General features: G+C 46.0%; 2 protein-coding genes across 2 annotated transcripts in view; one reads left to right on the top strand and one right to left on the bottom strand.

The window, feature by feature from the left end:
- CHRNA5 (cholinergic receptor nicotinic alpha 5 subunit) overlaps positions 1-11,563 on the top strand; it is a 16,031-nt gene extending 4,468 nt beyond the window's left edge. Inside the window, exons 2-5 of the mRNA XM_045285836.1 lie at positions 2,044-2,088; positions 4,268-4,377; positions 6,539-7,370; positions 10,287-11,563. Coding sequence (XP_045141771.1) covers positions 2,062-2,088; positions 4,268-4,377; positions 6,539-7,370; positions 10,287-10,448 — 1,131 coding nt within the window. The 5' untranslated portion in view covers positions 2,044-2,061 and the 3' untranslated portion in view covers positions 10,449-11,563. The remainder of the gene's footprint in view (positions 1-2,043; positions 2,089-4,267; positions 4,378-6,538; positions 7,371-10,286) is intronic.
- Positions 11,564-12,805: 1,242 nt separating this feature from the next.
- CHRNA3 (cholinergic receptor nicotinic alpha 3 subunit) overlaps positions 12,806-14,184 on the bottom strand; it is a 17,894-nt gene continuing 16,515 nt past the window's right edge. The window contains exon 6 of the mRNA XM_045285835.1: positions 12,806-13,641. Within this exon, the coding sequence (XP_045141770.1) occupies positions 13,513-13,641 (129 nt within the window). The 3' untranslated portion in view covers positions 12,806-13,512. The remainder of the gene's footprint in view (positions 13,642-14,184) is intronic.

Raw genomic sequence — 14,184 nt, 5'->3', positions numbered from 1 at the left:
AGAACACCAGGGGGTTGCCAGAGTTTTCCTCATCAAAGCCTCTGTCTAGAACTTTTGCCAAATGGGCATATTCTGGCGTGGGGGTCAGCAGTTGTTCTGGTATGGTGTATGATTTTGTGGTGGACGGGGGACCCAGGCACCTGGGGTTTGGATTCGGAAGACTGAGTTTTAGGCCAGTCACCTCTCGGGGCTGCAGTTTCTACATCTGCCAAGTGAAGAGATGTCAGTAGATCAACCGCTAAGTCTTTCCGGTGCCGAGATGTTAACCCCAGAGAATTGCTCTGGACTGCCTGTGGCTCACTCTTCTGGTGTGGGGACCCCCCTTGTCCCTCAGGAGGGACCCTTGTCTCCCCCTTTCCTTTGGCTCATCCACCTCTTGTTGTGGACGGGGTAGGGAACAGAGAACATTCAGCCCCCTGAGCTGTTGGTTTTCCTGGAGAGATCGCTCCTACTTCTGTGGGTCTCTGTGCTCAGCAGTGAACCGTACATACAGACAGCATCTGTGGTTGATGATTTGGGCAAAGGAGTCCTGGTGTTGTAGTGGGTTATGACTTGGCCTGCTAACCCCAAGGTCAGCAGTTTGAATCCACCAGGCGTTCTGTGGGAGGAAGGGGGTCCTTTCTCCTCTCCCAGACATTTGCAGTCGGGGGGCTCCACTGGAGCAGGGTCTACGCTGCCCCATACACAGGGTCGCTGTGCGTTGGAACGACTCGATGGCAGTGACATTGTGTTTTTGAGCTTTGAGTATGCTGACCTTTTAGTGGCCTGGTGTTTCAGGAAACATTTCGTGGGAGAGATGCCATGCAAAGTAGATGAAAGGAGACCTTGGAAAGTTGACGAGGGACTGCAGAAAGGTACCTGTGGCAAGTACCCAGGGCCCCCGGTTCTCCAGAACAGGCATCACAGACAGTTTTATGGAATTGGCATTCAAGGTTAGGGGCTTCGAGTGTTTTTCTGTATTGCAGTTCCCCAGAGTCATGCCTCGAGAGAGGGAGTAACTGTGGTTGAAAGCCCGTCTTAGTAGCTCTGAAATCATGATGTGTCTTATAAGTAACAGCAGCTTACAATTCACGGTAGCATTTTTTTATTTTTGTCTTCTTTTCTTGTTGTTCAGTACATAAACCAATCCCACACTTGTATCTTAGATTACTTCTGAGATCTGATGAGAGACAGGAGTTACAACCATGAATGTTAACCCTAAAAATGCTATTGGTATACTTTAGGGCAGCTAATCTAAAATTCCAAGTCTGCTGAGAGGGAAACTGTAAAATTAGGCCGGACAGATGCATAGAAAGAACATAGGACCTACATTCCAGGGAGGTATGTGTGTATGAAAATCTGAAAATTCTTGTTAAAAGAAGCATTGTTTCTGCCATAGAAATAATCAGCCTTCGGGGGAAGGAGGGGGAAGAAATGGGGAGCTGCTATCAGGGGCTCAAGTGGGAAGAGAATGCTTTGAACATGATGATGGCGGCATATGTGCAAATGTGCTTGACACAGTGGAGGACTGTATGGATTGTGATAAGAGATGTAAGAGCCCCCACTAAAAGTAATTGTAAGAGAAGAAATAGGGTTCCCCCCCATGATGACAATGGGCCCACTCATTCTTCGAAGGTAATGAGGACTGGTCTAAGAAAACTTTGTTGGGAAACCTTATTCCATTCATCCTACAGCCCTGCTCTTGCCTCTCCAGGCTTGTTTTTAATCCCCCAAGCTCATCAGCATATGAAAGGAACACAGTTTTGAGTTCACTGAGGATGCCAAACCTGCCATTTTGACATGACTTCTACAGGGAAGGGTTAGAGAGGCGAAAACACTGATACCAAAAGGGGATGGGCCTACATGGAGGATGTGATTAGAAACAGCAGCTTAATATTTTTTAAACACATATGTTTATTTTATAAAAGTTTCTGATTTTTAGCAATACTTTTTGACTTACTCTCCATTATGTATGTTGTATGGATGTATGTGGTCTGAAATTAAATATTTAATATATATATAAAAAAAGAAATAATCAGCCTTACCAAAGTTTTTATTTTATAGGATGAGAAAAATCAGTTAATGACAACAAATGTCTGGTTGAAGCAGGTATGTAGACAATGAAAAGGGGCCCGGTACCACTGTTGTTTTTGTTTGTTTTGTTTTGTTTAACTTGTTATTGTGGATTGATGAAAGTTTCCAGGACCGATCATCAGTTTCCCATTCATCAGTTTGTACACATTTTGTTTCATCTCATTCATTGCCAGCCCCTCTGTGCAACACCACTCCCCCAACCTCTGCCCTGCGCTTCCTGCTCCCAGCCCTCTTTCTCTCCTAACCCACTGCACGTTGGCCTTGGGCAAATGCTGCCCTTGGATCTCAAGTGGTGGACTGTTCTCAGGTGTATGTCTCTCACTGGTGTTATTAGTGTGTGTCATGTCCCCCCACCCCCCACCCCACCGTGGACCTACCTGTCTGGCTGGCTGAACTTGGGCCACAGAGGTGAGTTCCGTTCTGGATCCAAAGAGCCAGAATCTCAGAGGCTCCACCAGGCTGCATCAACCAGCAAGCCTGGCTGCTGCTGCTTTTGTTATAGGCTTTGGGACTGGCAGGATGCAGAGAGATGGGGGGAAATCGAGGTCTTGTATTTATGCAGTTGATATTTTTGCGAGCCAACGCTGTTGGGATTCCTGGAGAAGCCAGGAATAAAACAGACAAAATCCTTATCTTCAAGGAACTTCCTTCAGCAGTATCTTCATTTACGTTCATTACATAGTCTCTTAGAAGCTGAACGGCTTGGAGGAAAGTAGGGAGTAGAGAGGGGGTGTCCTGGTGTCCACTTGACTCACAGTGACCCTCTACAACAGAGTAGGACTACCCTGTAGGGGCCACATAAGAACAAGAACAAACGTTTGGGGAAACAGAGTGCCACACCTTTCTCCCATGGAGCAGCAAATGGGTTCATTTCAAACCACCAGCCTTTTGGTTAGCAGCCACGCACTTAACCACTGTGCCACCAGGGCTCCCTCTAGGGAGCGTTGGAAACCGTATTTTTAAATAGAGTGGTCCGGGAAAGCATCCTGGAGAAGGAGAGATTTCAACGCAGAGAGTGTGCAAGCCCTCTGGTATCTGGGGGAAGGGTGCTCCAGCAAGAGGGCCGAGAAGGGCAGAGGTCCTGAGCCTGGAGTTGCCTAGTGTGGGCCAGTGTCGCTCCAGGTGAGCTCGCTATGAGGAGAGGAGGGGAGGGAAGAGGAGAGGAGAGGAAGGGAGGGGAGAGGAGAGGGACAGTAGAGGAGGGAAGAGGAGAGGAAGGCAGAGGGAGAGGAGGGGAGAGGAGAGCCAGAGGAGGGGAGGGGAGAAGAGAGGCAGAGGAAAGGAGAAGGAGACGAGAGGAGAGGAGAAGCAACAGGAAGGAGCCCGTGGTGTGTAACACCTCCTCTGTAGCCCACCACAAGGGTTTCGCTTCTTTTTTTCTGCAGGAGGTGGAAATATACTAACCCCCTGCCATTGAATTGATTCCAAGTGACAGTGACCCTATTGGGCCGAGTAGAAGTGCTCTCTAAGGGTTCTGAGGCTGTAACTCTTCATGGAAGCAGACAGCCTCATCGTTCTCCCTAGCTCCCTAGCAGCTGAAGGCCTTGAACTGCTGACCTTGCAGTTAGCAGCCCATGATGTAACCAGCTACACAACCAAAACTCCTCTGGAAATAAACAGTGATGAATTATTTTTATGCAGATATTGTTTTATTGCATAAAGGACAGTCCCGCCTCCCACCCCCACCCCCATCCTGTCATCTCAACCTTTTCTCTTCAACTCCCCTCTTGTCTAACTTTCATACCGACCAGTCCCTTAACCACAAAGTCCTAAACAGCATGGATGATTTTCTTGGTAATAGTTACAGAATAGAGAATGACTGGAGGTTGGACCAGGTGCTTCAATGTGTCAAACGTGTCACAAGGCCAACTCCCCTTAGCATGGGCCTGACAGCCAAATCAGGTGACAGGACAGCCGGGAAAGAGGATGCTACTCTTATCCCTGAGACTTGGGTCTATGTGACCTGCAACCCTGTGCATGGCCAGTGGGTGGCAGGAAAGGTACGGAGCAGAGGTACTGAGTGCATGCGCTTGGGCATTGTGGGCACTGTGCCTCACGGAGGCCATCACTAGGCCACTGCATGAGGGGCCGGGTGAGTCTTCTCTGCTGGGGGCAGGGTCCTGTCAAAACTGCCCGTGTTTTCACTGCTTTTGACAAGTTCATTGAAACGGAGACTGGCTTGTTTGTTTTAAAGGAATGGATAGATGTAAAATTAAGGTGGAACCCCCTGGACTACGGTGGAATAAAAGTTATACGTGTCCCTTCAGATGCAATCTGGACCCCAGACATCGTGTTGTTTGATAAGTAAGTTACATGATAAACGTCGTGTTTTGTGATACACTTGCACTCATATTAATCACTCGCAGTTTTCTTTCCCTTTTGAAAATGGTCTAGTTGTAGAACCAGTTGCTCTTATACATTCTTTTGTTTCAGAAACCTGCAAATAGGTCGGGTGGATTCCCCACCCCCACCTCACCCTCCCACCTTTTGGCATGTTGTTTTCTGATCAGAAAGTGTTCTTTGAGTTGCGAAATGTGTCAACCATTTGGGAAGTACAGAATGGCATACCGGAAGTAGGGCGGAAAGCCTCTATAATCTACCCCATTCCCCATGACTTGGTAAGCCACCACTAGGATGGCATGGGGTCAGGCAGGGCGTTGTTCTGTTGTAGGTAAGGGTCTTCCGAGTCAGGACAGACTCAACAACTACCACCCCCATGGGAAGGAGCTTCAAAACGTTCGTGGAAAAGCGCAATGCAAAGATAAGGAGATTTTTCCCATCAACCTCTTGAAACTTCCTTGTATTAGCATACTTGTATGGTAAACTTATGATCCGCTTGGCCTCATATTTTTATTTCTTCTAGGTCTCACCATAACTTATGAGATACGTACTGTATTGCACCCATTTTATAGATGAGGAAGCAGAGACTGAGGGTGGCTATGTTACACTTGTGGGGAAGACCTCACAGCCTGTGTGTGATAGCGGGTCATTCACTCTCTCACTTACTTGACAACATGCTTGGCAGACTTCCTTCCAGGTTTATTGGTTTGTGGATGCGTTTCTTGCACACTCAAGACCATATTTTACATCCAAACGTGTAGCCTTCACATTTTGCTTAAATATCCCGTTGTAATTTTACCGCAATAAGAAGCATTGGGTTAATCATTGCGTTAGACTGGGTTGACTGGAGAAACAAATCCAGTGTCACTCATCTGTGTAAGAAAGAGCTTTATATCAAGAAGTAATTATATATCAAGAACACATCCCAGCCCAGTCCAACTCAAATCCATAAGTCCAATACTAGTCCATATGCCCCTCTTTAGACTCATGCGTTCACATGCAATGATGCAGAATGCAGGAAGACCACAGGCCGGTGGTTGCAGAGTCTTGTGGATCCATGCAGCTCTCAGGGTGGCCAGCAAGCAGGAAGGTGAAGGTGGAGAGAGGGAGGGGGTTTCTCAGGGTCTTCCTTATGAGAAGGTCACACCCTCAAGGAGGCACTATCAGGCTACATGACCTAATTGGCAGGTTGGATATTACCCTTACACTTTATATTTGACACACAATTGTGTAACTACCACAATAATGAGCTCATCGTTATAGGCATCCTACTTAGGTGCATTTTCAGGATTTCTTTTCCCCCTTCACTTGGAAGAGGATAGTGCTGAGTACCCGTTTTCTTTTTCACTAGGGCCACAGGGGGAAATCTGGGCATTTGTGTTTATCCTAAAATACTGTCCCCAAAGAGCTTTAATCATCTTAAAGCCTCCACACTTGCCGCTGTGCAAGGGGTGAGCAAAGCTATTTGGCAGCCTGATGCTGTTCCCAGAACAAGAGTTTACATCATTGGAACCACTCTGCTAGCAGCTGTGGATATATTACAGAGTACTGGGCAGAAATCACAGGAATGTTAAGGTAACGATCAGAGAAACCGTGTGCTTAGGGTGGAGTTTCTGATTAAACTTCACCAGGATACCCATTCACTTGTTGCCAGAGTTGGAGAGACACTGCCGTCTCTCTCGCCCAGCTGGGTGCCATTGGTTTTTGTGGGGGCTTTTTTTGCCTCCTGCCCGAGCAGAAAACGTCTGGTGTTTGGGATACAGGTAAAGAGCCTGTGCGGGGTGCCTGGGAATGTGCGTGTCCACTGCACAACTAGCTCCCTTATACTTCGAGTGCCAAATGAGTTCTTTGCAACCACTGTATCTTAGGATCTTGGGAAGCATAGATTTAGGGTTCTGACATCAGTGTAGAAGCAGGGGTTCCATTCATGGCAGACTTCAGAGATTTAAGGAAGATGTCCCTAACACAGGTGCCCTTCCTATGTGTAGTTAAAAGAATCAAAAAATTGTTTCATGCTGTGAATTACAGGCTTTCTTTTGCAATGGTGTGTGAAATGGGTGTCAGCTTGGTAGTCTCTACATCAATACTATATGTGTATGTGTTCATGTGTGTGTGTGTATTTCAGCGCAGATGGACGTTTTGAAGGCGCCAGTACCAAAACCGTTGTCAGGTACGATGGCACTGTCACCTGGACCCCACCCGCAAACTACAAAAGTTCCTGCACCATCGATGTAACCTTTTTCCCATTTGATCTCCAAAACTGTTCCATGAAATTTGGCTCCTGGACTTACGATGGCTCGCAAGTTGATTTGGTTTTAGAGGATCAAGAAGTGGACAAGAGAGACTTTTTTGACAATGGCGAATGGGAAATTTTGAGCGCCAGGGGAAGAAAAGGAAACAGAACGGATAGCTGTTGCTGGTACCCATCCATCACTTACTCCTTCGTCATCAAGCGCCTGCCTCTCTTTTACACCTTGTTCCTTATCATCCCCTGTATCGGGCTCTCCTTTTTAACCGTGCTTGTCTTCTATCTTCCTTCAAACGAAGGGGAAAAGATCTGTCTCTGCACCTCAGTCCTTGTCTCTTTGACCGTCTTCCTCCTGGTGATTGAGGAGATCATACCTTCCTCTTCCAAAGTCATCCCTCTGATTGGAGAGTACCTGGTGTTCACCATGATCTTCGTCACACTGTCAATCATGGTCACCGTCTTCGCCATCAATCTCCATCACCGGTCTTCCTCCACACACAACGCGATGGCCCCATGGGTCCGCAAGCTCTTTCTTCACAGGCTCCCCAAGCTGCTCTGCATGCGGAGCCATGCGGACCGGTACTGCCCGCCGAAAGAGGCAGCGGGGAGCGAGAGTGGAGCCCAGGCTTCCAGAGACACACTGGAAGCAGCCCTTGATTCTATTCGCTACATCACAAGGCACGTCACGAAGGAGAGCGCTGTCCGAGAGGTCTGTGGCACACCGCAGTGTTTCTCTGCTGAGCTCAAGGTCACAAGTGAACTTGCTTCATGGGGTTTGACAGAGTACACGGCACGACCCTTAAGTCTAAGCATAGCTTGAGGACCAGGCGTGTTGACACGCTGCCCTATAGCAGCTCTTTCCTATACTAATATTTCAGTGATGGCACATGCAAAATGAGGCAAGCGCGCGGATGTAACTTCTAAATTTCCCTCATCATCTTAAATGCCTTTTTAAAAAGTTGACGTCTGCTGTTCTGTTACTCTGAGGACTAACAATCTCGCCATAGGCTTTTCTGCCTCTGACATGTTCAGTTGCTATCATTTAATCATCACCAATGCAGTTTCTTAATGCTGCCTTATGGCAGATGAACAGTGACTCTTTTTGCACAATGAGCCTAATTTAGGCTTTATAAATATAGTCAAGGAAAACATTTCCACAATAAACCTTTGAATGATTCACTTAAAAAATTAAAATAAAAGGAGCGAGATGTTCCGATGCGCTTGTTGTGCATCAAAGTGCCCCTAGGGAGCTGGGTGATGGTTTGATGGCCTCAGACCTAACTGTCACAGAAACATGAAATCTGGGGGCTCCTCGCTGACAGTAATACACATGTGTATTTTACATATGCAAGGATTGAGGAGGAGTAAACCGTAGTGGCCTAGGTTGGTGTTCTAGTGCTAGAGTGGGCTCTGTATTGAGCTGCTAACTGCAAGGCAGTGATCACAACTCATCAGCCACCCATTGGGAGAGAGATGAGGCGTTCTGCTCCTGTAAAGACTTCCAGGATTGGGAACCCCGGAGGGCAGTTCTAGTCTGCACCGATATAGTCCCTGTGCATTGTGATCACCTCGATGGCAGTGGGTTTCCTCTCGCAGAATGTCACTTTCAGTCTGGTGTGCAAACAAGGCTTTACGACCCCAGATGCTCCACCTACTTTCCTCATCACTTTGCTATGGAACCCATTTGATAGCTATTTTTAACAAACTCTTTATGTTTGTAGACTTGAACATGTTGAATTTGGTTCTAGTAAATAAGTGTCCAAGGTTGGAGGCTCTCAAAGGAGTCTTTAAAATGAAAATATTCATTAGAGAATGAGTTAGGTTGAGAAGAAATTTAATAAATGTCTCTGATGTGTGAAAGGTTCGGGGCGAAACTGCTAGGGTGTGGTGGGGGTGTATGAGAGGACATTGCCTTCCTTGCTCCTGAGGGTGGATTCCGAAGCAGAGAGATAGTAGAAGTTTATAATCCCTAAAATTCTCTAGCCCACCATTCAGGGCACAATTCCTGTAGAGGCTCCCCACACTTAATTAAGGGTTAATGGAAGGGCCAGAGTGCCCTGGTGGCATAGAGGTTATGCATTGGGCTGTGATTGGCAAGGTTGGCTATGTGAGAGCACCTAGGGGTTACAGTCTGGGAAACACACAGGGGAAGTTCTACCCTGTCCTACAGGGTCACTATGAGTCAGTATAGACTTGATGGCAGTGAGTTTGATTTTATTTTGTTTTGGGCTTTTTTTGAGGGGCCAAGGAAGGCTTTGGTCAAGGAAGTGGTCTTGTAGGAAGGGGAGCCTTTGGCACTCAGCGGCTGGTGTCCACCGCCCCCCTGTGACGGAACTCTGACCCATTGAGCCAACTGTGTGCTAAAGGTGTACCAAGAGAGAAATGAGCTCCAGGGCTGGTCAGCCTGTCCGCCACAGGTGTAGGTGAAAACAGTCCCTAAACTGCTATCCAGTCGATTCCAACTCATGGTGGTCTTATAGGACAGGGTGGAACCGTCCCTTTGAGTTTGGGGAATTGTAACTCTTTATAGGAGTAGACAGCTCATCTTTCTCCTGAGGAGTAGTTGGCGGGTTCAAACCACTGACCTTGTGGTGAGCAGTTTAATGCATAGCCCACAATGGCATCAGGGCTCCTACAAACTAGTCCCTAGGACATCTAAAATGCAATTAAATTGGTGAAGGGGGAGGAAGAGTAATGTCTTTCTAATATGTATTATCCTGAGCCAACTTTTGAATTGGCAGAAAATTAACCTCAGGCTAGATTGTCTTCAAAAAAGGCAAAACAAGTAAACAATTCTATACAGTAAAAATGATATCCAAGTAGAATAAATATTTGGGTTTTTATTATGAATTTGTAAAAACCAATGTATTATAATGTGGATGTATAACCCAAACCAATCCACTACTGATTCAGACTCATAACATTATAGGACAGAGTAGAGCAACTTCATAGGGTTTCCATGACTACGAATCTTTACACAGCACCTCCAGGGTACTGTCTAAGTGGATGTATAAAGCTCGAACCAAACTCACTGACATTGAGTCGATTCCAACTTACAGTGATGCTATTTAGAGTTTCTGAGACTGTAAATAACTTTATAGGAGCAGAAAGCCTTATGTTTCCCCTGCAGAGCCACTGGAGGGTTTGAACTGCTGTCCTTGTGACTAGTAGCCCAGTGTTTAACCTGTGGTACCACCAGGACTCCTTAAGTGAATGTATAAGTAATGCATTTTGTAGAGTCTTATAGCTTGAGAGGGGCTTTACTTGGTGAAAACCAGCAGGGTAGATTCTTTCCCTGAACTGAGTATAGAGATGTATTTACTGTTTAGAGTTAGCTTCTAACCCACAGGCTCCAGCTTATTTGGCCTGCCATTCCCTTTTTTGGGGGGAGGAAGGGATTACTCAGCCCCACCCCACCCCCACCCCCCGTGGCAATTGAAAACATTGAACTATAGCCCATGATCCGGGATAAAGTGCAGATATCTGCTTTTGCAACCCCCCTCCCCCATCGTGCCAGTGTCCACCAGGGAGAGGTATTGCACTGCACTTCCTCAGTGAGTTAGATTTTCAAATGTCTGTGATTTTTAATGATGTATTTAATGTCGTTGTGTCTGCTTTTCAACAGATTGTAGAAGATTGGAAATTCATAGCCCAGGTTCTCGACCGGATGTTTCTGTGGACATTTCTACTGGTTTCAATTGTTGGATCTCTTGGTCTTTTTGTTCCTGTAATTTATAAATGGGCAAACATCATTGTGCCCGTTCATATTGGAAATGCAAACAAGTGATGCTTCACAAAGGGCTGTATTATGACTTTGCCTACCTGAAGGCACATGTCTCGTAGGCACCTGGTTGACATGGATGAAAACGCTAGCTTGAACAGGTTAACAGCCGCTAAAATCACCTGCTCTTACTGCACTGTGCATTGGGACACCTGCCTGCATGACCGAGTAAGGAGTGACCTAGTCGCATTTGCTCCTTGGAAACCAGCACCAAAATATTACCTGAGCGCTACTAGTGAACGCCTGGAACCGTGTCCCAGCAAGTCATGCGACCTTGTGGCAAACAGTGATCTTGTAGCAAAAGGCGAATGTTTTGATTACGCTGAGAAATACCAGCTGTAGTTGAAGACTTATTTTAACACCAATATTTTGTGATGTTTTAAGTCTGCCCTGTATTCTCTGGCTACCACTAATCTTTAGTGTAATATTGTGCTGTTATATTTAGTATGATAATAATCTCATGGGCTGCTGCTTTCTGGAATCCTATTGTTTTACAGATGAAAAATGGGAATTGGGAACTCCTTGGTCACATGAGTCTTGTCTTTAGGTCAGGAACCCTGGTGGTCATGTTGAGTAAGTGTTGGCCTATGAACTGCAGACCCACCAGCTACTTTACTGGAGAAAGATGGAGGCTGTTTGCTTCCATAACGATTCCTTAACGATTTCCAGCCCTAGAAACCCTCGGCCGGGTCCCTGTGGGGCCGGAGTCCACTCCGTGGCAGTGGGTTTATTCTTTAGATGCCTATGCCGAATCGCCATTGTATTAACTTTCTATAGCTCCCTTGCGGCATCTTCTTAATGTTACTTTCAATTCCCTTGGCCCCATTTTCTAAATTTAATACAACCACGTTCTATATAAATTGTGCTAGCATTTCTTGATCCTTGACCGTAGAATCCAAAAGCCTTTCGGACCTAATGCTCTCCGAATGGATTCCAACCCACAGTGACCCTATGTAGCGTTTCTGAGGCTGTAGATCTTTCCGGGGATAGACAGCTTCATCTATCTTCCGAGGAGAACTAGTGGGTTTATCACCGACCTTTCCGCTAGCAGCCAGTGCTGCCAGTGCTTCTTGGATCTGAGAAGAGTCCACTGCAGTGACATACACAAGTCGCATTTTTAAACCGTGCCTATGGATACACTTAAAGCATTCTGTATGAAAACCATCTTACTGAGATGAAAGATGGCATAGTAGTCGAATTTGATGTAAGCATATTGTGAAATCTCTGGAATGTTTCCATTTTTATGTCTCTCTAACAATTACAGTAATAAAGTTTCAGGACTGCATAGGCTATTGACATAAGTTAGTTTTACTATTAAGTCTTCATATAGTATAATGAATGGATCCCAGATCCCAGACAAACAAGTTCCCTATAAATGTCCCTATGCAACTATGACAGGAAAAGCCAAGCCTGAAATGCTGTATTGAATTTAGCCTTGTAACTCTTGAGAGAACATGCCTTATGTATTTAGAGTAAGTCACCCACCTCTGTTCACGTCATCTCTTTGGAAGGCAGAGAGGTCCCTATCTAATTTGCATTTTACTGCAGACAGGGTTTCATGTCATCTGAGTGAAATTCTGGTTTGAGAGTGTAAATCGCGTGTTAGCTATCTTGGCATGCCATCATCCCTGATCACTCTTTTATCTCCATCACTGTTACCTTAGATTTTGATGCATAAATACATTTTATAAAAATCTCCCACTTGGCTTAACTGAGACATGAGTCAGGGCCGGTTGCAATGTTGTGAGTTTATTTTTGCATTAGGAAAAACACGAGCGACTAGTGAAAGCCCAACGTCGTGTTTATGAATCAGCATCTGTCCCTGGCCAGTCAGCTCCAGAAGCGTCATCGCATGGGCCGTGATCTTCCGTCACACATGGTCAGAAACTGGGGTGGGGAGCTTTGCCTCTGCCACGGGCCACGCTGGTCAAATGCTAATTACCACAGCCTTCAAGTGATGGCCGGGCTGCTTCTCTTTGGTGATGTGGGCGGTGTTCGCTGGGATTGATGATTTTGAAGGCCTTATACAGCCCAGGGCCAGCCGTTCCCCACCCTGGTCTAAACGGTATGGTTCTCAATCGGAGGCCATTTTGCCCAAGAGGACATTCTGGTTGTCACACTCGGGGAGCGGGTGGTGGTTCTGTTAGCATCTGGTGAGCAGAGGCCAGGGTGCTACTGAACTCACAAAAACACACTGCCAGTGAGGCTATGCCAACTCGCAGTGACCCTGTAGGACAGGGTAGCACTGCCTCTGTGGGTTTCCGAGACGTTAACTCTACTGGAGTAGTGTCTTTCCCCCTTGGAGCAGCTGGTGGTTTTGAACTGCTGACCTTTCAGGTCGCAGCCCAGCAGGTAACCACTATACCACCATGGCTCCCTGGGTGCTGCTAAAGGGCCTACCGCCTACCCCCACCTCTCACAATGAAGAATCACCTGGCCCCGGATGCCAACAGTGCTTCAGCAGAAACTCTGCTTTAAGAGTCCACTAACACCAATGTGTGACTATGATTAGGCATCATTTCACATGGCAGAATTATCTAGAAGTATGTAAGAATGAGTAATTGAGCTCTCTCTTACCCCTGAACATGAAATTCATGGTGACAACTGGTCGTGGGGTGGGGAGTGGTACTTTAAAAAGACTAAGAGCTACCTAAGAAAGCTCATTGGGAAATCTGAAATCCTGGCCAAATAAGTTTCACATTTTGGAGCAACTAGATTTCCTATGCTTGTTTGTATGTATCAACCACTACAAAATGGGGTGGGGGGAGGAGGTGTTTTGGGAGCAGTTTTAATAATTACCCATTTTTTTCTGTCCCTTGGCACAGCATACTGTGGAAGATTTATATTTGGAAATTGTTTTTCATTCTTCACTGTATTAAAAACACTAACTATTCATTTATCCACAGTAAATACTGACTTTTTTCTTGCATGGCTTTGTTTGTTTGACAGAAACCAAGACAACTGGACAACAGGTAAACCTTGAGATGCCAGAAACAGAGTCTCATCATGGGAAGTGTCTTCAGTAACAGCCCTCTCCCACGCTCCTTCCGGCCCCTGGGTGGTTTGGTGCTTACATGTCATCCCTGGCCATCAAAGGCTGCAGAAACAATCCTGCTGTCCCTAAAATGCACACCAGGATGAAGACCCACAGAAAGATGCGGTCAATCACCATGGCAACGTACTTCCAGTCATCTTGAATCTGGAAAACAAAAAATGTCAAAGAGGGAAGGAAAGCATGAAGGGAACACATTGTGATTTTAAATGTTCAGTCTGTTTCTATCGCAGAAGCCCCCGTGTTTCTAACAGGTGAGGAACATCTGTTCTCTAATTGATGGCGTCCAAAGGACTCCACCAGCCTCAAGCCTCTCTGGACACAGTAGAGCAAGCAGGTATAAAATATTGTCATGATAACTCCATTCAAATGAGAGATATCCTTGAAGGGAGATGGTGTAAAATACGAAAATAAAAATAATTGATAAATTATGAAGAGATCACAAGGGTGGGGGGGGGCGGGAATAGGAGCTGGGAAAAAAAATTTTTTTAAATAGGAGCTGATGCCAAAGGCTCAAGTAGAAAAAAAATGTTTTGGAAATGATGGTGGGGCAATATAGGTACAAATGTGCTTGACACAATGAATGTATAGATTATTATAAGAGCTTTAAGTATGAAGGTGCACACCAGCCTGCATGATCACAGGTGCCGAAGGGATCAGTTATCAGGCATCAAAGAACAAAAAATCATA

The sequence above is a fragment of the Echinops telfairi genome, unplaced genomic scaffold (genome assembly GCF_000313985.2).
Source record: "Echinops telfairi isolate 266 unplaced genomic scaffold, ASM31398v2 ScPeMD7_7475;HRSCAF=8513, whole genome shotgun sequence".
Lineage (NCBI taxonomy): Eukaryota > Metazoa > Chordata > Mammalia > Afrosoricida > Tenrecidae > Echinops > Echinops telfairi.
This window is presented reverse-complemented; position numbering and strand designations above follow the sequence as displayed.